Source organism: Brassica napus, chromosome A2, assembly GCF_020379485.1.
Source record: "Brassica napus cultivar Da-Ae chromosome A2, Da-Ae, whole genome shotgun sequence".
Taxonomy (NCBI): Eukaryota; Viridiplantae; Streptophyta; class Magnoliopsida; order Brassicales; family Brassicaceae; genus Brassica; species Brassica napus.
This window is the reverse complement of record NC_063435.1, coordinates 7,150,583-7,174,913: the sequence shown is the minus strand read 5'-3', so window position 1 is coordinate 7,174,913 and position 24,331 is coordinate 7,150,583. Positions and strand designations below refer to the sequence as shown.

The 24,331-nt window shown below is 34.7% G+C and overlaps 2 protein-coding genes across 2 annotated transcripts; one reads left to right on the top strand and one right to left on the bottom strand.

The window, feature by feature from the left end:
- Nucleotides 1-287: 287 nt before the first annotated feature.
- LOC106411948 (protein YLS7) lies at nucleotides 288-2,440 on the bottom strand. The gene is made up of 4 exons (XM_013852816.3): nucleotides 2,280-2,440; nucleotides 1,807-2,158; nucleotides 1,429-1,703; nucleotides 288-1,361 (listed from the first exon to the last, which is right to left on the bottom strand). The coding sequence occupies exons 2-4, from the start codon at nucleotides 2,144-2,146 to the stop codon at nucleotides 546-548; spliced, it is 1,431 nt and encodes a 476-aa protein (XP_013708270.3). The 5' UTR covers nucleotides 2,147-2,158; nucleotides 2,280-2,440; the 3' UTR covers nucleotides 288-545.
- A 4,752-nt stretch (nucleotides 2,441-7,192) lies between these two features.
- Nucleotides 7,193-15,941, top strand: LOC106415571 (cleavage and polyadenylation specificity factor subunit 1). Its single transcript, XM_013856324.3, has 25 exons — nucleotides 7,193-7,745; nucleotides 7,819-7,972; nucleotides 8,058-8,193; nucleotides 8,495-8,640; nucleotides 9,006-9,101; nucleotides 9,186-9,238; nucleotides 9,410-9,541; nucleotides 9,644-9,695; nucleotides 9,789-9,908; nucleotides 9,990-10,121; nucleotides 10,397-10,525; nucleotides 10,713-10,790; nucleotides 11,147-11,287; nucleotides 11,372-11,466; nucleotides 11,678-11,874; nucleotides 11,987-12,756; nucleotides 12,918-12,998; nucleotides 13,109-13,174; nucleotides 13,264-13,341; nucleotides 13,888-14,118; nucleotides 14,285-14,416; nucleotides 14,502-14,675; nucleotides 14,779-14,964; nucleotides 15,085-15,446; nucleotides 15,547-15,941. The coding sequence occupies exons 1-25, from the start codon at nucleotides 7,255-7,257 to the stop codon at nucleotides 15,659-15,661; spliced, it is 4,347 nt and encodes a 1,448-aa protein (XP_013711778.2). The 5' UTR covers nucleotides 7,193-7,254; the 3' UTR covers nucleotides 15,662-15,941.
- The last annotated feature ends 8,390 nt before the right edge of the window (nucleotides 15,942-24,331 follow it).

The following is a 24,331-nucleotide window of genomic DNA, read 5'->3' as shown; positions in this document are numbered from 1 at the left end:
CATATGTATGGTGTTTCTATTTCTGAAAATTTTAGTTTCTAATGTACGAACATGACATCCCTTCACACTTGTCTCTTAACATTTCGTCATAGACAACCAAAACAACAAAAGAGATGTATCACTGTTGCGTCTCAAACTCCATAAAAGTTAAATAAAATCATTTAGACTGCAAATCTAAACAGAGAGCCCTCTCTCCTTATTGTAGAACAGTCACATCAAATCCTTCAAGATCATCAACATTTGCGACTAGATGTTCTTCTAGAAGGCTTGGCAGTGGACGCATAGAATAGCTGCTGTAAGAACATATTCAACAACATTGTTACATGAACATGAATAATACTGTTTCACCAACTGTTTTGTTTCTCTTTGAATCAAAAATTACATTGTACGTAAAAAAGCAGAAGTACAAGTGAGTGTACTGGGTTTACAAGTAACTAATAATCATATTGTAATAATTAAAAGTCCTTAAATCAGTTAATCCGTGGTATGAATAAAGATTTCTCTCTTCTAAGTGTATATTGATCTCTTTTGCTCCTAGATCAAGATTATGGTCTACTTCCTCCACCCTCCATATCTCTCCTTATAATCTCCAGCACCATCTCATTCCACGTATCCACCGGCCCGGGCATGCACCAGTGCAAGCAGTCTTGTGGCGGTGGCTGACCATCCGGTCCACGTTTCGTGATCTTCTTGGGGTCAGGACTTCTATACGGACCAGGATGACCATCGTGGCGATACCCGAAAGCCTCAGTGATATCCATCAGCTTCATCTTCTTCGATCTATTCCCGACCTTATCATCCTCCACAGCTCGTTGAAACCCCTTCGCTTGCTGCTCATACATTACCTCCGTGAACCCGTTTTTAACCAACTTCCCAGGAGAGAGAGGCTCTTCTTTACCCGTGCACGACCCGCCTGTGTTCCAAGCACCGCCTTCGTAATGATCAGGCGACCAAGTCCGCAAGATGGTCAGACCCTTGTAGCTTGGGTGTTTAGCTACTGCCTTCAAGATTGTCTCTACAGAGATCCCAAATGCTTCCACGTTGCTGACCTTTGCATGCTTAGTTTTGTCCGGCCACCATAACTGGCCTCCAACAATCTCGTCGTTTAAAATGTAGACAGACTGTTTAGCGAACCAGTGGCCTGATGAAAGCACAACAACGTCGAATTTCGGAAGAGCTTCCATTATACGCTCATCAGGTTGGTCGAGCTTGAGTTTAGTCACACCTTGTGGAGCAAAACTAAACGGTTCGTTGAACTGGTGGACGAGCCAAGATGACCACATCCGAGCTATCATCACTGATGATGACCTGAAATACCATCTCTGCATCTTCCGGTTCCCGCGGTTAACCGGAGTTTCTACCTTTAAAACAAAAAAAGGTTAATTCACAAACACAAAACAAGAAGAGAGACAAAGGGACACTAGTTACCTGCCAAAGAAGGCACATCATAGACTCCATCTGATTACGAGCAACGGAATCACCTATAAAAGCTAGTGTTTTGCCTCTCATTAGCTCTAGAAACTTCTTGGCATCGAACCGTGGAAGATCACACTGAGACGGTTTCCATCTCCAATTCTCATAGCTCTTGTCAGGTCTCCCATTGCCCTGACAGTTCTGCATCTGCGTCAGAAGAGGACAAGAGTTGTTCGTGTACAAAGGTCCCTTCGGATCATAGAACCAGTTACCACGAAACAGATCACATTCTGCAAAAAAAAAAAAACGGTAACTAACTTAGAAACTGAAGCTAATCATAAACCAAAAAAAATGTTACATAAATAAAAAGTTAGTACAAGACAACAACAACACCTGTTTCTACTGGATCTTCTTTTTCAACGGAAACATGATTTGTAGGAAGCGCCTCCGTACTCTCCTCTCTATGTTGTGTCAGCAACGGAGGTGAGTTAACTGTGGAATCAGGAGATGGGTTTGGATCAGAAGTATGTCTGCTGCTACTATGATGAAACTCGAGATGTTGAGTGGTCTCAGTTCCGTAGAGATAACCAGTAAGGGAAGAGCCAAGGGGATGTGATAAGAGAAGCAGAGAAGCGAAGATGATGAAGGATGTTAAGCCACCAATAGCAAACGCAATTGAAGGAATTTTCCGAGGATACACGCTTCTTGAAAGCCGAGGAGGAGATAAAGTCATTCTCTCTCTCTTCTGCATAAAAAAACAGAGACCGATCATAAAATCATTTTTGTTTCAAATCTGTAACATTTGTGTCGATCTTGATCTAGTTTGAGATCGGTTTGGGAAAGAAAGGAACCAAAAGTTAACTTACATGTGTAGAAACGAAATCTCGACGAGGAGGAAGAGAGATCGAAGAAGGCTTTTGCAGAGGATCTGGGAGTCAGTCTGAGAAACAGAGATTGGGAGAAGCGTGTGGAAACAGAGAGTACGAAATTTTGTTTTTCTAATTAATTGAAACTCGAATTACTAAAATAGCATTAAACCAAGTTTTGCTATTAAAAATTAGAAAATGGTACATGTTCTCAAGATTTAATCATAGTTAAATTATCTATGACTAGTAGTAAAGTCATACTTTGCTTGTTTAATAATACTAGGTTCGTGTCCGCGCTACGCGCGGATTATATGATTGTATATATTTTACAAAAAAATATTATGAAAATATGAATTTGTTTCACAAAAGCCCATAAAACTATAAATTATGATGTAAAAAGATGGAGATACATATTTTATTTTTTTATGGTAAATTTTGTTTTTAATTTTAACTTCAGAGTTTTCAATTTTAAAATATATATTTTTTCTCATTGACAATAAATAGAACACTCATTTTGTTTTTGTAATAAATAAGCATTATATACTCAAATTTTAGGAAGTTAGCAGTACAAACTTTTTTCTGCGCTTTTTACTTATTAATATTCTAAAATATTTAGTAGTTATATTATTTTTAATCAGTTTTGATTAAATATTTCTTTAGATAATTTCCTATTTATTTTTTGCTTTAAAGATAGAAAATATTTTGTTATATTTTATTTCTGTTTTATTATATAATAAGTTTATAATTTTCATTACATAAAATGAGTAGTAACTAACACAATAAAGATCAAAGAATATAGTTTATTTCTGAGTTTGTATGACAGTGTAATATTTTGAAAAATTAAGCATGATAAAAAAAAAACATAAAATCATTAACCATCTAAACCGACTCTTCTCTCCTACGTATTTTCTCTTTCTATTTCTCTCTACCATTTTTTTACAAATTTAATTTTCATTTTTTTTGTTATTTAACAAATAGACTCTAATATTTTTATATTCTATTTTTCTTTTTCCTAATTTCACTCTAAAGTTTTGAATAATTTATCAGAAATTATATTCAATAACCAAAAAAAAACTATTTTCACTAACTAATTGTATCACTCTCCCCTTCTTTTCCTCTCTCTTCCTATCTCTCTCTACTCTCTCTCTAGAAAACTAATTTTTTTTGGTTATTCCACAAATTAACCCTAATTTTATTGAAGTAAAATTTTACTGATGGTATTTGAAGCGAGTGCTACTTTTTTTGTAGTTTGTTAATTTTGGTTATGTTGAATGTAACTTAGTTACAACTTCTTTTCCTTTTGCCTTGCTACATTTTACTATTTGCTTAGAATATTTATGTTGGTCTTTATGTTGTCTATGCCTAACTCCGTTGAAATTAAATATTTATATTTAATACTTAATAATATAAATTAAGATTTCAAAAATACAACTAAAATAGAAACCAACTATGATTTTATATTTAACCAATTAGTTCTCTTGTATCTTGTATATTATGTGGACCATAAAACAACATTCAAGAATTTATTGGAAGACTAATTTTAACAACTTAATTTAACTATAATGTTTGTGTAAGGAAGATTTGGAGCACAACAGAAGAGGGAAAATAAACATTAAAGAAAAGAGCGGAGGACAGTAGACAACTTTAAAAGCCATAAAGAACTGATGGTGAAATGGTGGTCTTAGGCAGACATGGAATGTGTAGGTGGAGAGTTGGAGCAATTAGGTGATACGCTTGAAACAATTGGCTTCCTTCTCTTCGTTAGTGTCTTTGGTAAGTGTACTTGTCTCAGCAGATCTCTTTTCTACCTCATTTGGAGCTCACGACTTATATAGTTGCAAAGCTGTTGTGTCCATCCCCTTCGTTTATTGGATTGTCATTTACTGATTTGGAAGACGGAAGGTCTGCAGCGTAGTGACTGATGGTCTGTCTTTTGCAATGAAGTTGTAGCTAGTCAGATCCTGAATTTGTGTGTCTGGCCAATTGTATCCACCATACATTGTGGGACTGGGACCTCATGCTCATCACCCATGTATCCATTAGCCTAGGAATATAAAACAAAATGTGAGTGAGTTTAAATGGTTAGGGAGGTGAATGCTGTGGGAGAATAGGATCCCTCCAAGTAGGCATCCATTAATTCGGAAGCTTGTCTTCCCGTCAGCTCTTTACCCGTGACACCAAGCAGGACAACAGTAGTTGTGTCAACTGTCAACATTGCTGTAGAGCGATATTTCTACTCGATACCTAAAATTTTAAAACACACGTCATAATGTTTTCATTTAGAAACATACGCTAATAGACAGAGCTAACGCGTCATGTAATCTAAAAATAAAAATGATCAGATATTTGAAACAACACGTACAATAATTGGTAAACAGAATTTTTTTTGGTAAACCAAGACGGACGACCTAATGTTTAATTTTAAAACAAATACTAATATGCAGACCAAGCACTATTTGTAATTTAAATGCAAACATGACCTGTAATTTCAAAACCAGCACTAATAAGAAGAGGAAACATGATCTTTTTTTTTTTGTCAACAACATTACAGACTCATATTGACCATGTAAACCACACTGGGAGATGTTGATCCATGTGAACGACAAAAGACGTTTGTGTCCTGACACTGCGTGCTAGGTTATCCGCTTTTGTGTTTTGCGTTCTTGGAACATGAATTATCTCTGATCTTGTGAAACTCTCTTTCAGACTCTTAATATCTTCCAAATAACTTGCAAATGCTGGCCATTCTTCTGGTTCCGAAACCATCTTCACCAATTGAGAACAATCCGTTGCAAACGTAACCTGAAATTGTCGTAAGTTTCTCATACATTCCATAGCCCATAATAGAGCCTCCATCTCTGCATGCAAGGGAGTTAGAGTAGCCCGTACATTCCTTGCTCCCATTAGTCCCTCAAATCCTTCTAAAGTACTGAACCAACCCTGACCAGAGAAAATATCACCCTCCTTCCATGACCAGAGGAAACATGATCTGTAATCTAAAAACACAAAGACATCGGTATTTTGAAAATAAATACAAATTTTTTTTTTTGAAAAAGACGGCCTGTAATTTTAAAATAATCTCGACCTGTAGGTTTAAAGCCACACTAATAGGCAGAGAATGACATGTAAAACTACGTGATCCATCAATATTTGTTCAAATGATGAGACGAAGCTGATCTGGAAAGCCTGTAACCCAAGTAAGCTCATTGGTAGAGTTGCTTTCGTCTCACCCAAAATCGAATAAAACAGCTGCTTGACCCACGCCCGTTGATTTTGAGGAGTTTGACGCCATAGATGCGGTGGTTTAGTTTTCCTGGTCTATGAAATAGGTTGCGAAGCATAATGAAATTATATAGACTGAGGAGAGAAATTGAAGGGGTAATTGTCATGGTTGAAAAGTCGAAGAAAATATTGATGGATCACGTAGTTTAATATTGAAGAAGATCTATTTAAGTAGAGGAGGAGATGACTGGAGTTAAGCCGGAGATTCGAAACAGCGTAAACCTGTCGAAAAGAAGGGTTGAAGTTGACTAAAATGGGAAAAGAAGGTGAGTATTTACAATTGGATTTAAAATGGGCTCATAAAAGAAGAAAATTAATTAAACGATCAAGCAAATACTATCATATTTTGGCCCAATATTGAATAAAGGTGTTGACATGTCAAAATGATTGGGTAGGAATATTTTATCCTAGGTGGCATAGCTTAGGAACTTTCAATTTAGTTCCTTTTATATAGTAGTGATTAGGAAATGGCAAGCCGTTGTTTCTCCACTAATGTTTTGGTTGTAATATAAACCAGAGCTTGAACCACAAAGTCCGTGTGAGGGTGTTGGTATTTACTCTTATATAAATTATTTAATGATATTTTTAAATATATAGGTTATTAATGTAAGTTTTTATTTATTAAAATATAAAAATCCATTAATTTAATTAATTTCATATTAACTGAAATTATTATTTTAAATATTTAAATTATTTGAATATCTTTAGTCAACTATTTTATAAAATTAAATAATTTGAAAGAAAATTAATAAAAAAATTATTAAAAAATGAGACCTACTCGTTGACAAAAAAAAATGAATCTTATATTTTTTGGACACAAAATTAAATATTATGTTGTTAGAAAACATAGATAATAGTATAATATTTCCATAATTAATTTATAATAGAAGAGTGTATTTAATTTAAAATTGTACAAAAAAGATTGTGTCCATCAGAATGTTATGTGTTTACTTTACCCTTCCAAACAAAGGAGAGATCATGGTTAAGTAACGCAGTGGCTAATTCTAGGGTCAGTTTAGATAGGGGGCAAGCAGTGCGACCGTTTTGGACTCAATCCGTTGTTTTTATTTTTTAATAGATAAGAGTCCAATTTTTTTTATATTAAGAAGAAGAAAAAGGGTTTAATTTTTTTTATATGAAAATAATTTTTTGTATAAGTTTATTTTAAAAATAATTCTAGTATTTTGAAATAAATATATCTATCAGATTTTTTAAAGAAAATAATAATTTGAAAATTAAAGTTTTTTGGTTCCGGAACCCATGACACCATTGAGCCGGCATGCTCTAAATTTCTAATCTTAATTGACAATGCTAAGTTTTCAAGTCCAAATTCAACCTGATATACAACAGATTGTCTAAAATCTAATGTGCGAATCGTTTATTGATGAGAACAGTAAGGTTTAAACTTCGCACTTTCAAACCTAGATACAACGAAATTAGCTTGTTGAAGAACATACCAACTTGTTTTTCTTAATACATTTAAAACTTCAAGATCTATTCTATTAAACCAAAGTCAACCGGTTAAATCAGCTTACACGGAAGCATATCCAAACCAGGCATCAAATCTTTAATCCCGGTTCGGTTCGCGTATTCAAAACCGAAAATTGAATAAAAAACCCCCGTGCGGGGGTTAAGACGGACCCCTAGATTACTCAGTCGCTCGATTCAGCAGAGGAGGAGAAGTAACTAAAGGATGAGTTTCGCGGCCTTCAAGATGATGCATTGGCCCACCGGCGTCGAGAACTGCGCCTCCGGCTACATCACCCACTCCATCTCCGACACAACTCCGATGCAGATTCCCATCACCTCCGGCGACGACCTCGACCCCGATTGGCCCGCTCCCCCCAAGCGCGGCATCTGCGCCGTGCCTAACGTCGTCGTAACCGCCGCCAACGTCCTCGAGGTGTACGTGGTTAGGGTTCAGGAGGAAGGGAACGGTGCTAGCAGCCTGGAGCCGAGGGGGCAGAGGCTCGCCAAGCGCGGCGGCGTATTGGACGGCGTCTCCGGCGTTTCCCTCGAGCTCGTGTGCCATTACAGGCTCCACGGCAACGTTGAGTCGCTCGCGGTGCTTCCTATGGGAGGAGGGAACTCCACTAGGGGGAGGGATTCGATCGTGGTGACGTTCCGCGACGCGAAGATCTCGGTTCTTGAGTTTGATGATTCGATTCATAGTCTTCGATTGAAGTTAGTGAGAGTGTGAATTGCTTGATTTGCTTTTGGTAGAAAACTAATAATGGATGTGTTGTTTCGTTTTCAGCTCGATGCACTGTTTCGAGGGTCCGGATTGGCTTCATCTGAAAAGAGGAAGAGAGTCGTTTCCAAGAGGGCCTTTGGTGAAAGTGGATCCTCAAGGGAGGTGTGGAGGTGTTCTTGTTTACGGTTTGCAGCTGATCATACTCAAGGCTTCTCAGGTGTTTTTTTTTTGTTTGGCATCATATATTCAGTTTAGTTTGTGAAGTTTATTTTCTGTAAAGAGACTTATGCGTTGGTTTTCAGGTTGGTTCTGGACTAGTTGGGGACGATGATGCGTTCACTTCTGGTGGGACAATTTCTGCTCGAGTTGAATCATCTTACATAATCAACTTGCGTGATCTCGGAATGAAACACGTCAAAGATTTTGTTTTTCTACATGGTAAGTTACCAAGAAAGGTTTTTCCATGTTGATCCACCTTATTTTGAGTTCTCCTTGTATCTCTGAATATGTAGCTAATCATAATATATATGTTACTAACTTGTTGGTTTTAAATGCAATACGACATCAAACAACTTGCGTATTTCCTGTTTTTATCCAGCGTATGCATCTTGTCATGGGCAATTGTATCGTGGATTTGATTTTTTTAAGATATTCTGGTTTTCCAAATAGTCATAATGTGAATAAATTAAGTGGTCCTTCTCTTTCTAATTATTTGTGTGGCATCTTGTGTCTTGTTCAGGTTATATTGAGCCTGTAATTGTAATACTTCAGGAAGAAGAGCATACATGGGCTGGGAGAGTTTCATGGAAGCACCATACTTGCATGCTTTCTGCTCTTAGTATCAATACGACATTAAAACAACACCCAGTCATCTGGTCAGCTATTGTATGTTCCTGATTTGCCTCTTTTATGTTAAAATAATGTTTCTTCCTAAGAAGGCAAATATTTGAATATCTTTAGTAATCTATATTGTAAGCTGAAAGCAGAAACTGAAGTCATATCGAAAGATTATTGTATGCTCAATATTATTTCATGACTAGGCTTTTCAGTCAACTACCAAGAAAACAGAAACATGCATGTTGACTTTTCTTATTTGTTCTTTGTTTAGAATGCTCAAAGGTTTAGGAAAATATTCGTAGAATAACAAGCTTTTTTTATGCAAATCAGTACAATTGAACCTATTAAAAAATATCCTTTGTGCAAACTTTACTCCCAATCATACTTATTCCCATTCTCTTGGTATTTTCCAGAATCTGCCCCATGATGCCTACAAACTACTTGCAGTACCATCTCCGATCGGTGGTGTTCTTGTGTTGTGTGCAAATACAATCCATTATCATAGTCAGGTAATTTGATATTACTTAGCTTAATTTTTTCGAGGCTGAAGTCTACAATTACTTACACATCTGAGATACCATATTTTCTTGTAGTCAGCCTCCTGTGCTCTGGCACTGAACAATTATGCCTCCTCAGCTGATAGCAGGTGCAGTTTTCTTGCACACTCTCTACTCTTCGAAATTTGCCTTCTGCTTATGGATACAATCTTGTTGCCACAATCTTGGTTTAGAATCTTATAGCTTGTATTAGCAATTGTAAAAATCTGTTTATACTGTTAACCATATTTATTTTCTATTGTGTGTCTGTTTTCTTTCAGTCAAGAACTGCCTGCATCAAGTTTCAGTGTGGAACTCGATGCTGCCCATGGAACCTGGATATCGAACGATGTGGCTCTTTTGTCAACGAAGTCTGGGGAATTGTTGCTGCTGACTCTTATATATGATGGGCGGTAATATTTTTATTTTCTTTTTAAATTTCTGCTGAACCTTGTTTCGCTGCAACTTATTTTGTTTATAATATGTGAAACTCACTGCTATTTTCTTTCTTGAAGTGCTGTGCAGAGACTTGATCTTTCCAAATCAAAAGCCTCTGTGCTTGCTTCGGTTAGTCAACATCTTCTCTCAATATATTGGTGCTTCACTTTCGATCCAGTTCAATTAGAGAATCTCTAAGATGTAGTACCAAATTTCTTGCAGGACATTACTAGTGTTGGAAATTCCCTTTTCTTTTTAGGTAGCCGTTTGGGAGACAGTTTACTGGTTCAATATTCCTGTAGATCTGGACCCGCAGCATCCTTACCTGGGTTGAGAGATGAGGTGATAGGTCAATCCTTTTTAGGCTGGTCGGGGTATTAGTTAAATGCTTATCCGGAACTTGTAAATTTCTTGCTTATGCAGGATGAAGATATTGAAGGTGAGAGTCATCAAGCAAAACGTCTGCGGATGTCTTCTGATGCTTTTCAAGATACAGTTGGAAACGAGGAGCTTTCATTGTTTGGTTCAGCCCCAAATAACTCCGATTCATCACAGGTAGCAAGTTCTGCCTTGGCTAGAGTTTTGTAGAATATCCTCTTGAGTTGGGGTCTTTAACAGAACATTCTCCCTTTCGCCATCTGCATGTGCGTACAATAGCGCATAAATCAATTTAAAAAATAAGTCATGTTGAAAAGAAAATTAATGGTTTAGTTACTGAAGAAATAGTTTGCCTTTGCAAAACTGCAGCATGTATTATGTCAATAAGAGTTAGATAACCTATGTTCTCATTTCCATGAAGTTTCTCATGTTTACTTTTTCAATAAATGCAGAAATCATTTTCATTTGCAGTGAGAGATTCACTAGTTAATGTTGGTCCAGTGAAAGATTTTGCTTATGGCTTAAGGATAAATGCTGATGCAAACGCCACTGGGATTTCCAAACAGAGCAACTATGAATTGGTGAGCCGTTTGTTTAGTAGCTCTTATATAATACTAGCCGTGGAAGTGTTTTATATAAAACGTAACATTCTTAAGGTTGTCATTCAGAGACGTCTTTGTTCCACAACTTTTAGTGTCCACCTGCCTGCCTCGTATTTTGTCTATAAACTGAAAACGCCAGACTAAATATATGTATCTTGGCATTTAGGTGTGCTGTTCTGGTCATGGGAAGAATGGTGCTTTATCTGTTCTTCGGCAGTCAATTAGACCCGAAATGATTACTGAGGTATGCATATCCCAAATTGTTTCTGGTATATGAGATGAAGGGGGAAATATACTCCCATTACTATGGCTTGGACGTAATTTCGTATATACCTCTTTCAAAATTTGGATGCATTAGTTTATAGTAAACTCTGAACAGAAGGCTGTATTAGGACATTCTCGCGGGGTTATATCTTTCACAATTACTATCTACCACTGGAATATTTCTGTTTAGTAATAATCTGGAAAGAAAAGTAAAAAAAAAAATTATGTGCGAATGGCAAGTTAAAAGTGGATATTTGATCTTACTTAGTAATGCTATGTATGCGACCTGGTATCTTCGATCCGTAACCACGATATTCTGCATGATCTTGTGGGTAGGTTGAACTTGGAAGCTGCAAAGGAATATGGACAGTTTATCACAAGAGCTCCCGTGGTCATAATGTTGATTCTTCTAAAATGGCTGCTGATGAGGATGAATATCATGCCTATTTGATTATAAGTTTGGAGGCTCGCACTATGGTATATTTTACTTCTCTGTTTTGGTCGTACATCATTAGATCCTCCTATTGTCAATAGAAATACCTTCAATGTTTGGCTTTTCAGGTACTTGAAACTGCGGACCTTCTCACAGAAGTCACTGAGAGTGTTGACTATTATGTTCAGGGAAGAACAATTGCTGCTGGAAATTTGTTTGGAAGGTTAGCTGCCATAATATGTTTTTGCTGCATCTTGTGAGATGTGTTTCTTGTAGAAGCATATTTTTTCCTTTACATCTTTTATATTATTAACCCCATGTGCTGTCTACTAAGCTTTATCCATGGCTTCTTTCTAGTCATTGAACTGTGTCTACTACATGCAGCTGTAAGAGATAGTAAACGGTATTATAATAATTTCCATGTTTTTTTTCAGACGTCGGGTAATCCAGGTGTTTGAGCATGGTGCCCGTATACTGGATGGTTCTTTTATGAATCACGAATTAAACTTTGGAGCTTCTAATACAGAATCCAATTCTGGTTCTGAAAGTTCCACTGTGGCATCTGTTTCAATTGCCGATCCATATGTTTTACTTAGAATGACAGATGGCAGCATTCGCCTGCTTGTTGGAGGTATGTTAGGGAAATATTATCTTCTTATGCAAAAGTTGATCTTGTAGTCTATTATCTTGGGCATATTAACATGTTTTACTCAAGCAGTCTCATATGGAACTTTGAATTGCAGATCCTTCGACTTGCACAGTTTCTATAAGTACTCCATCTGTACTTGAAGGCTCTAAAAGGAAGGTATCGGCATGTACTTTGTACCATGATAAAGGACCAGAACCCTGGCTAAGGAAAGCTAGCACTGATGCATGGCTTTTGTCAGGAGTTGGAGAGGCTGTTGATAGTGCTGATGGTGGACCTCATGATCAGGGTGACATATACTGTGTCCTTTGCTACGAAAGTGGTGCCCTTGAGATATTTGATGTGCCTAGTTTCAATTGTGTTTTCTCTGTTGATAAATTTGCATCTGGAAGAAGCCACCTCTCTGATATGCCTATTCATGAGCTAGAGTATGAACTCAACAAAAAATCCCAGGATAATGTTTCTGCAAGGAATGAAGACATTGTGAAGACAAAGGTCGTTGAGTTAGCTATGCAAAGATGGTCTGGGCACCATACACGCCCATTTCTGTTTGCAGTTTTGGCTGATGGCACAATTCTTTGTTACCATGCTTACCTGTTTGAGGGTGTTGATGGTACCAACGCAGAGAATAGTGTTTCTTCAGAAAATCCTGCTGCTTTAAATTCCTCCAGCAGTTCTAAGCTTAGGAATCTGAGATTTCTCCGCATCCCCTTGGACACGTCTACGAGAGAGGAGACTTCAGACGGTGTTGCAGCTCAAAGAATTACCATGTTCAAGAATATTAGCGGTCACCAGGGATTTTTTCTTTCTGGCTCAAGACCAGGTTGGTGCATGTTGTTCAGAGAAAGACTTCGATTTCATTCACAGGTATGATACCCTCGCCGAAAAAGACAATTTTTGTGTTTTTGCGTCTAAAGCAAACAATGCTATGATTTCAATATTTTGGAGTTCTTAATTAACAATGATACGAAGCTTGTATGGCTTTTCTTGAGAAAGTTTCTCTATCTCATGCTATCACACTTTTTCAGCTGTGCGATGGATCAATTGTGGCTTTTACTGTGCTTCACAATGTGAATTGCAATCACGGATTCATATATGTCACGTCACAGGTTTAATAGTGTGTCTATGTCTCATTTATGTTGTTCTTTTCTATTCTTATTGTTGGCATGTAGGCTATGAATTCCTAAAAGATAACTCATCTCATATTGACATAAACCAGGGAGTTTTGAAGATTTGCCAATTACCTTCAGCACCAGTCTACGATAACTATTGGCCAGTGCAAAAGGTGAGTTCCATTTCATCGCTTACTGTTTCTGTATGTTAATAATAAGTATATGAGGACTGATAACGTTAATGCCTGATATTCCTGTCTAGATTCCTCTGAAGGCCACGCCTCACCAAGTTACTTACTACGCGGAGAAGAACTTGTACCCACTGATAGTATCATATCCGGTACGAATATTAGCAATGATAATATTATCTACATTTTTCTACCTAATCCGCATTGTATCTTTGGTAGCATTGGATGATTTCTATTTCTGTGGTTGAAATGGGACGATAAGGCATTTAGGCATCACAGGCAACATTAATCGGGATATTTAAATATTTCATAGGTTACCTAGGCAATGTGGCAACTTTCCTCAGCTCTCAATTTTACCTTTTTCAGCTATCTGGAATTTTCTTAATTTAAATTATCAATTTGCCCCTTCTAGAGCAGGCTTGAGAAAGGAAAACAGGTTTCAAGAGCTCTAAATTCAAATGGATGCCACTGTGAATTTCATTATGAATATCACATATACCGGTAGATTTTGGTTGGAGCAATATTATTATTTGCTTTGTTTGATAATTGAACACTTGAACTAATGCGTATTTATTTGTTTTCTTTTTGTTGAGAAGAAAGGAAGTTCTGTGTCGGTTATGTTTTACCTGCCTATTTATTCATTATTATTATTCTATCGTATTAATACAGGCAATATCGTTGGTCTCTCATTTTTGCAGGTCAGCAAGCCATTGCATCAAGTGCTTTCTTCCCTAGTTGATCAAGAAGCTGGGCAGCAGATTGACAACCATAATCTGAGCTCTGATGATCTCCAACGACCATACACCGTTGAGGAATTTGAAATCCGAATTTTGGAACCAGAAAGATCGGGTGGCCCTTGGGAAACTAAAACCACTATTCCAATGCAGAGCTCAGAACATGCACTCACTGTGCGAGTTGTCACACTTCTTGTAAGTTAGCTACTAAGCCTGCTAACTCATAATATTGTTCTCTGCCTCCATAAAGAATGTTAATTGAATAATATTGCTGGGAGCATATCTAGGGGTCAATCTAATAAATGTCCTTGATTAAAATGCAATAACCAAGGCTCATTTTCTTACTACCTGGCTGTTTCAGAATGCAAGCACAGCGGAGAATGAAACCCTTCTTGCCGTTGGAACTGCTTATGTCCAAGGGGAGGACGTTGCTGCAAGGGGCCGTGTGCTTCTTTTCTCTTTTGGAAGAAATGGCGATAATTCTCAAAATTTGGTATGTTTAGTTGGGCCTACAACTATAACCTTATTCATTTTCATCTTAGATGTTGGATTTGTTCTGAAGCCACTTTTTCAATTAGGTTACTGAAGTCTACTCAAAGGAACTAAAAGGAGTTGTATCAGCTGTAGCCTCCATTCAGGGTCATCTTCTAATATCATCTGGTCCTAAAGTCACCTTGCACAAATGGAATGGCACTGAATTAACTGGTGTTGCTTTCTTTGATCCACCGCTCTATGTAGTCAGCATGAATGTGGTACGTTTTTCTTTCCTGGCTTAGCTTGGTTCCTGTGGATGACTTTTCCTCTGCGTGATTTGGCTTTGTTGCACATGCTAATTTATCTTTCCTTGCACCACAGGTAAAGAATTTCATCCTCCTTGGTGATGTTCACAAAAGCGTATACTTTCTTAGCTGGAAAGAACAAGGGTCCCAACTTAGCTTACTAGCCAAAGATTTTGGATCCCTCGATTGTATGGCTTCAGAGTTTTTGATTGATGGAAGTACGCTAAGCCTGGCTGTCTCCGATCAGCAAAAAAATCTCCAGGTTAGCATCCCTCTTCTTATCGCTTTTAGTGTGTACGTGATGTGATCAGGCCTTGCTTATATGTACTTAATGGAAGATAGTGAAATACTCTTAAACTGACGGTGTACTGATCCCCAACAGATATTCTATTTCGCACCGAAGATGTCGGAGAGCTGGAAGGGTCAGAAACTTCTGTCAAGGGCGGAATTTCACGTGGGTGCGCATGTGACAAAGTTCCTGCGTCTGCAGATGGTTGAATCTCTCAGCGCGGATAAAAAAAGTCGATACGCTTCGTTATTTGGTACTCTAGACGGCAGTTTTGGTTGCATAGCTCCACTAGATGAGGTCACATTCCGTAGGTTACAGTCTCTCCAGAAAAAGCTAGTGGATGCTGTTCCTCATGTTGCCGGTCTGAACCCACGCTCTTTCCGTCAGTTCCGCTCGAGTGGTAAGGCTCGAAAACCTGGGCCTGACAGCATAATCGACTGCGAGCTACTCTGCCAGTAAGTTTTCTATATGTTCAACCATATGTTACTTGAAAACCGTATGATATCATATGATCATAGACGGAGATGATCCTAATGGTTTTTAAAATGTTTGCAGTTACGAGATGCTTCCACTAGAGGAGCAGCATGCACTTGCTCAGCAGATTGGGACAACCCGAGCTCAGATTTTTGCGAATCTAGTTGAGCTCTCTGTCGGAACCAGCTTCTTGTGAAGGTCAGATCGTAATGCGTCGTTGTTGTTCACCATGGACGACATGAAGACAAAAAAAGAAAGGCAGTCTTGCTTAATGTTGTACAGAAGCTGTATCGTATGGTAACTGTCATGAACGTTGATGTTTAAGTTACATTTAGATTATGTTAAGAAGATTCTTCTCCAAACTCTTTGTTTGTTTCATGTCTACATTGAATACCTTAAGATCTAGACAGTATCTTAATTACACAACTTTGTTTAGTTTTGAGTATTATAAAATTCGGTCGGTTTACCAATGAAAATGTCATTAAAAACAGTGAAAATAGCGAGACAGTGGAGATTATAAAATGGTAAAAAGCTTTTAAGTGTGTGAAGAAGCAAATGGGCAGGCTTGATGATTATTGTGTCCAGCACACAAATAGCAAACACGTGCGCATACTCACCACTCCACGCTCAAAAGAGATAAGCCAAATGGTACAACAAAGTAGATGAGTCTTTAGTTTTCAAAACACAATCATAGTAACATGTCGTTGTCTCTTTCTGCCCCCTATCTTGCTTTCTTTCAAATGTCTACCAAAGTAATAGCATTTTTACTTACTTTCTCTGTATCTTTTACTCTTTGTCTTTGAGAATCTATTTTGTTATTGAAATTTTATGTTTTGAGAAAGTTTTCGATCAATTCACAAACCCACTTCGCGGTGGGAATTTGTAAACTTCGCCCCTTTCAAATATCCCACTACTCAAAAAAGAGACAGAGAGAAGTCAAAGTGCGAAATAAGTGTTTGACATAATAATATGTCAAGCACCATTATGTATTCATAACCACAAATTTAGGGATACATTGGCAACAGATTAGTGACTCAAATTATTAATAATTATTGTTTATAAATTATATACATTAAATGTTGTCACCCGACTTGATATTTTCATAGGAAAATGTCTCATCACATCATATGTGTACTTAAGTGCAAATTTTATGCGGTATGAAATTTAAAAGCATCCTTGTTTTGTTGGGTTTTTAATTTGGGTCTTCAGAAATTGTATCTGAAGAGATTTAATTTGAGAAAAGTTGTTTTAAGATTCTGTTAAGTAACAGGAAAATGGTGGTGTTGTAAGAAACTTTCTAACGGTGAAACAAAACTCAGAGACAACATCCAATTGTCAGTTATTTTTTAAGCAATATCCACTTTTACTTGTCGCTAAGTTTTCACACACGAAAGGTTCACATGACAACATTTGCGAATAATTAAAAGTTTGAGAAGAAGAAGAAAAAGAACTGAAAAGCAAATGATTGGAGTCAGAAGGAGAATGTTGGTGAAATGCTTAGCAGCGTGGCTGAGTGTGTACTGTTGCAAGTCAGCGATTTCCTCCTTTCTCATAGATCACTTTATGATTGGACTCCTGCTTCTGTTTCACTTCTTATTTTCCTCATTTCTTCTCTTTATGTTAATGCGTAAATAATTTCGAAATTTTTTTATTGCATAATTTATTTGTGTGTGTGGGGGTTTCTAGTTTATTCATGACTGGACATGGAAATGATTAAGAAAAATTAACCAAAATACGAAATAATAAATAAACTGGATGCAAACCAAAACACTTTTTTACAATAAGAATAATAGCACACTTTTTGTAAATATTTTCACAATTAGTATAGTATTATATAACTAGAGTAATTACATATTCTATTGAATAAACTAGAAACACACACAAAAATATTTTATGTAATAATAAGAATGTATGCAAGAAATGAACGTAAACATTGATTCAAGAAGACATTTTTTTTCTTTTCTTTCGTGGAAAAGTATGCCTATAAGTGAATTTAACATGTAAATTAGATTTTCATCAGCGATTTTCTTTATTGAATAAATATTATAAATTTTACATAATATATATATTTTAATTTTTTACATAGTTTACAATTAAATTTATATAGATTATTTATTTTAACTAGGTTCACAAGTGTGATAAATTTTTGGGATTGAAAATAAAGTGCCATGTATTATATAAAACGAAGATTTAATAGCTATGTTAAATTTTTCCCTTACTTTCTCTGGAGACCCTAAACCATTCATGCATCTTGGTTCTTCTTTTCTCTCACTCTGTGAATGTATCTTGCATTTTTTCTGGTGTGTGCGATTCTTCTGTTTGGTGCTTTATCGTGGTAAATCTGTTAGACAAATATCAACGGTCGACATGGATTTTCTATTTGAGATTTATCTTCGGTGAGATTTTCGGCTTTACGGTTTGCTCTTTTGTATTATGTGTGTAAGTTGGTTAGTTATTTCACCGGACGTATTTAGGTTTTGGTTTAGATGGTTTTAATTTTTTGTACTTTAAAAACAAAATTTCAAAAGTCCACGAAAATAAAAAATCTTTGTAAAAAAAGAATTTTACATTTAGTATTCTACGCTGAACTGCATTCTCAAATAAAACACAATTTTGACGTGTTTTAAAAGTTGTTATATGATAATTGATTTTTTGAATTTTATTTATGTGTCATCACCACATTCATTTTCAGTAAAAAAAAATGACATGACTTAATGATAATGATGACTTATCTTAACTCTTATTATGGCATGTCAAATTGCATTCATGAAATTTTACATTTTTGGTAAGATTCTTTAAATATAACAATAACTTATATGTATCACATTAATGAAATTTTAAAATAATATCATAATTATAAATATATAATTCTTTTACATTAACTTAGAAAAAATAAAAATATGCAAAAATTTTGGATTTTATCAAAATAAATTGTGAATATATTTGTTAACTAAATGTTCGGATTATGCTTTTATTCATTAATTGGTATGAAAAATTAATCAAATTACCAAATTACTAAATTATGTTTGTTGAACGAATTTTAGTCTACTTATTGAGTTAATTAATAAATTGCTTTATATCACATAAATGTAGATGTAATTCATAATTTATTAAGTTAATTAATAAATTAATTTAATATTTTTATATGTTTTAACAAAAACTAAAATTTATACATTTATACATGTATATAAATATTAAGATAAACGTAATCATAAATATAAATATAATATAAAATAAGCAAAAATTATTTTATAGCTTAAATTTAAGGAAATCTAAAAGTAAAAATAAAAATTTATAAGCCAAAAATATAACTTATGAAAGCTTATTTATATTTATAGTGAAAAAATCTAAAAGGTTTTAAAAACATTAAAATATGAATTTTAACTTTAGAAAATATTTTGTTTTTATAAATTTATTATTACCGTTCATGACGGAGAAAACCTTCTAGTTTAATATTTTTAAAGAAAACCGCTTAATATGTAATTTATATACAAAACAAATATCTATCTATATAGTATATATATGGCAGACAAATTACTTGAGATCATAAATAAAGGTCTTACAAATCGTGAAGCGGGTCAAAGCATACGAAAACCCCATCGTAGGATGCGTCGTCAAATCTCATAAACTAACTCTCTCACGAAGCTTCCTTCACGTTCAACTCCATAATTTCAAAGTATGAATACATTCAATTAACCATTTATGTCACATTTTGTAAATAGATAAATCATCCAAGTGGTATATCTCTAGACATATGTTGATTTCCATGCTAATTTTACGGGATGTCTCTTACTCCAATCACTACAAATCCCGGTGCATCAGCATGATTAATACAATTGATTTGATTTACAAAAATATGTCATGTAAATATTAAAATGTTTGAGTTAAATTGCCTGCTTGTTCCTCTTAACAACTGGCCTAAGACACAATCAGACACTAGCTATAAGAAAGTAGTCAATTTTAAACGAAAAATACCACAAAATTTTGTTGTTATTTTGCATCGAATTCCAACAAATTAATGAAGTAAAATAAATCATTATAAAATAACAATTGAGTATTTTGACGCAAAATGATGGCTGTAGCGACATATGAACGAAACAGTTACGTTATTGTAAATCAACAAGGATATACCAACAAACTATTTCCTTCTACTTTGCAACGAAATGTACAACGGGTTACAAAGTAGATGAACATGTGGATGACGATCCTAGGGCGCAATGCGCAATGAGAATGTTGCGTTCTGTGAGAAAGGATGGGTGCAATGCGCAATGAGAATGTTGTATTCTGTGGAAAAAGATGAATTATAATATTTTGGTTGTGGTATATATTAAAAAATTTAAAAGAATTTATTTGATCACTTATGTTCCAAGTGAAATTATCTTTTCGGGTACATATTTAGAGATAACTCTAGAGTTAAGTGTGTTTCAGCTGGAATAGTTAAAGAATGTGTGACCTATTTGCGTTATTGCGCGAGTGACGCCAAAGAAATGGCGATTTAGGATCAGTAAACAAACATTCCAAGCCTCCAAAAATGAAACCATCACTTATAGCACGTGATAGGACCCATGGAACGAGTGAGCGGGCGTAGGAGGCCTATGGACGATCAATGCGTTACAAGAATTGTAACATCTCGATTGGTGGTATATGTGGAATGGCATAATATAATTGATTTGGCTACCTATGTTATCAAAGTGCACTTACCTTTTCGAACACTTCTCCACAAAGAACTCTAGAGTTAAATGGTTTTTGAGCTGGAGTAGTAGAAGGATGAGTGACATGTCGAGAATTATTCGCGATATTTGTGCGAGTGAGGCTAAAACACGTAAAAATTGATGTGGTGATTGCATGGTCTGTAAACAAAGCTTTTGTCTATGAAAAATTAACGCTCGCATGGGATGGAGCCCATGGATCGAATTTGGCGGGTGTGTAAATTATTAGTCGTGGATGATTGGGGAGTTACAAGTGGTATCAGAGACGAATCCCGACAGAGTCATGTGTGGGTTTACACTAATATGAGTTATGATCCTGAGACGTAATGTGGACACTATGTGAGAAGTAGTGAATTGTAACATCTCAGTTTGCGGTATATTGGAATGGTTTAAAGGAATTGATTTGGCTACCTATGTCATCAAAGTGTATTTATCTTTTCGATCACTTGTCCAGAGAGAGTTCGAGAGTTAAGTGTGCTTGAGTCAGAATAATGAAAAGATAAATAACCTATCAGTAAGTATTTTGCGATATCGTCTGAGTGAATACAAAACATAGAAAAATTAATTATTATGTGATGATTGAAGGATCAGTAAAAATATCTTTCAAGGTTTTGAAAAATTAACGTTACGGCCACCACGCCTTATAATACCCATAGATTGAGTAAAGAATGTAGAAAATTCTTTAACCGTGGACAGTCAAGGTATTACAAAAATACAAATCGAAGTTAGAGAGTTTAGAACGTCTAAGTTAGAAGTTAATGTAAATAAAGAATATAAACCATCTGTGTTTAGAATGTCTAAGTCTAAGTTTGACATTCTATTCTAGGCAAAGGATTGAATCTTGAAGCTTTTCCAAATTGCCACCTGTGTTGTAGAAGATTTATCAATAAACTATTTTTACGACTCTCGCGAAACACTTGGCTGAGTTGCTTAGGTTTATTTTATTTTAATATTGTTTGTCTTGTTATTTGCATATGTAGGACTAGAGGTGGACGTTCGGATATCCATTCAGGTTTGGATCGTGCATTTTGAATTTTTGGGTATTTCGGTATAGAGGTATAGAACCGTTCGGTTATTTCTACATTTCGAGCCGGATTCAGGTATTTTAAGTTCGGGTTCAGCTATTTCGGGTCGGGTTCAGATATTTATATTTTGAAGAAAAAAAGAAATTTTTCATTGTTTAAATTTTATGTATTTAAAATATATACTTTTAACTTAATTGGTTTAATAATTTTTAATATATTAAACTATTTATAGGTTTGAAGATAAAATTTTAAAAATAGAAAGACACTAATGTAGTTGTTATTTTAAATTTTTTGATGCAACGTTTGTTAATGTAAGAAACAAGAGGTTAATATGTATTTTAAGTGAATTACAAAAAAAAAATTCCATAATTATATGTATATTATCTGATTTTGAGCCATATGCAAAATCTATAAATATTTTGAATAAAATTACATAAGTAAACTAGAAATATAGGATCAAGTATTCATATGTTCGGTTATCTTCAGATATTATCCGTTCGGGTTTGGATATCCAATCTATCATAATTCAATATCCGTTCGGATATTTTACTACTTCAGTTCAGATTTTTTGGGTTGGGTTCGAATACAGTTTCGGATATCGGGTAAAATAGCTACCCCTATACAGGACTCTGTGTGTGTGTTATTTTTGAAGATGCCCAAAAGGAGAAAAAAATATGAAAAGCAGATATATAGGTTTTTATGAGGCATTGTTAGTCTATATTTGGATGAAGTTTAAATCACAAAATAGTCTATTTTAGTAGTTTATGTAATAGAACAAATTACTAAATGACAGTGTTTAAGCTTTCGTATTAACAAATAAGTATTTGCTAATGTATAGCTCTAATATAATTGTTTTCCATCTCGTTACTTAGCAATAATAACTATGCGTATGAATAACATATGTTTTGAACTCGTTTATTTCGTTTATTGAAAACATGCAGTTGGAGTGTCTTTTTTTTAAAAGTTCGTTAGCCTTCGTCTAACTGGAATCATCAAGGTAAGAAAAAAAAATCATCAAGGTAAGTATGCAAAATAAAAATTTATATGCCGCGGAAATATTTTCTTAATATTCAAATACGTATATAATAAGATTTTATTTTTGACCAAACAAAACAGATGTTCAGATTTTATCTCAGAGGTTCTAAAAACGAAAGAGTAAATGATAAAGGCATGGTAAAGATGTTCTTGCCTCATAGTTTAACGACAACACATCTCTTCCTCGCAAATGGTTGTTTTGCCATTGGTTGGCATTCGCATGCACCCCCAACTTATTTTAGTTATCATTGTCGTTAATATAATAAACTATAACTCTAATTATGATTACTAGATTCCGGTCCGTGCTACGCACGGATAACATGATTAAATAAGTTATATTATATGTTTAGCTAGTTTTTGAAATGCTTTAATGGTTTTAAATAAGGTGTGAGTAAATAATATTATTAGTTTGAATAATTGTAAATGACAACTGTTAAGAATAATTTTTTTATATATATATGAAAGGGAGTTTATGGTGAAATATTATCCAATGGAGTTTGTATCATAAGATGATATGCCGATTACTTTTCCTTTTTAATAACAGCAAGTTTGAATAAAATATATTTATATGAAAATATGTCAAAAAATATGAAAAATAATATATTTGGTAGTAGGTAATCATATTTTCTATATTGTTGATTGTTGTTGATTTGAGCCTATGTGTAGCCATGCATTCATTTGGAGGGTAGAAGTTTATTCTTCTTTTGGAATCGTTGTATGATATCAATGTTGTCGTCAAAGTAGAAGCAGAAACGTGTTCCTGGTGTTGTGGTGAGTAATAATTTCCCTTTAATAGTGAAATGTTTCTAAGCAATAAGTTTGACATAATCCTTATATTTAGTATATTACCTTCATACAACCCTGGACTGACTATATGGACTTACTATATGGGACAAAGAGGCCGGTATATGTATGAAGGGTTGGTAGCTCTAATTTGGACTGTATGAAAGGCAGATCCTGAAGGTGTTAAAGAAGCAATTAGTTTGCTTGATTTTTAAATACATACTACATCTCGACCCGTACAACCGCATAGTTGTTATTTTCATTTTTATACACATAATTATTTATTTTACATGGTTAACTGTAATATTTAACATATTACAAATTGTTTAATATAACATTTTAAAACACAACAGTTTTATAGTTCACATGCACATGCACATGCAGTAACTTAATTTATATGTTTTGAATTTTCAGTGATAGCATATATTAAATCATCTGATATTAAATTCTAAATTGAAAAATCTTATTGATTAAGGATCAAAAATTTAATTGGAAATTATTATATTAAATTAGTATCATAAATTTAGTAAAATATTGTACATGATATTAGTTATAATTAAAAAATTAATTAGATATTTTAAAAGTTTGTTTTAGTTAAAATGAAATATATATAGTTAATTTTCAAATAAACATGAAATTGACTAAAAAATTAATTTTTGCTGAAGTGAAAAATGAAATATACATTTATTTTAAACAAATATTTGTTTGTTATAGAATATTCAAATAACTGAAATATTTATACAAAAAATAATTTAAACAATTTTCTAAGGGTGATCCAAATTTAAAAAAAAATCACACATGAATTAAGTCATGACTTCTATTTTAATAGTATAGATTGATCGATATCGGTTTATAGTATACGTAGATATAGTTGACATGATTAAACTGTAATTCAGGTTGCGGTAGCGCTATTGTGAGGATATTATCCTGTCGTAGAAGGTTTATACATTGAAGACTGAGGGAGAGTAAAAATTGTCACAGCTTTAAAAAGAAAATAGTTCGACAGAAGAAATAATTAATTGTTCAAAGAAAATAGAGAAGATTTGTATAAAGAAGAGAAGATCATATTTTGTCTTCATTCATTAATTATTTGTCTCTGTTTTAAGGATAATAAGGAACAGGTGAACGTAAGAAGTTTTATAAATGCATAACCAAGACTCGGGTGCAAAAACAAACCACTCTAAAGAAGAAAGCCAATAGCACACTGTCAGAAGGAAACAAAACGACAAAGCGAAAAAAAAAGACTGTTATTAGAAAAGCATGCTGGCTGGGCAGTCTGTACCAACCATTGATTGAGTGACATGAGTGCAGGAT

Bases quoted from the DNA above. Each gene is read 5' to 3' on its own strand.
- LOC106411948 (XM_013852816.3), bottom strand. From the start codon at position 2,146: ATGACTTTATCTCCTCCTCGGCTTTCAAGAAGCGTGTATCCTCGGAAA. The intron at 1,704-1,806 runs GTGTTGTTGTTG...TTTTTTTTGCAG, and splicing joins AGAAGATCCAGTAGAAACAG to AATGTGATCTGTTTCGTGGT. The intron at 1,362-1,428 runs GTAACTAGTGTC...TTTGTTTTAAAG, and splicing joins TGATGTGCCTTCTTTGGCAG to GTAGAAACTCCGGTTAACCG.
- LOC106415571 (XM_013856324.3), top strand. From the start codon at position 7,255: ATGAGTTTCGCGGCCTTCAAGATGATGCATTGGCCCACCGGCGTCGAG. The intron at 14,119-14,284 runs GTAAGTTAGCTA...TGGCTGTTTCAG, and splicing joins TGCGAGTTGTCACACTTCTT to AATGCAAGCACAGCGGAGAA. The intron at 14,417-14,501 runs GTATGTTTAGTT...TTTTTCAATTAG, and splicing joins GCGATAATTCTCAAAATTTG to GTTACTGAAGTCTACTCAAA.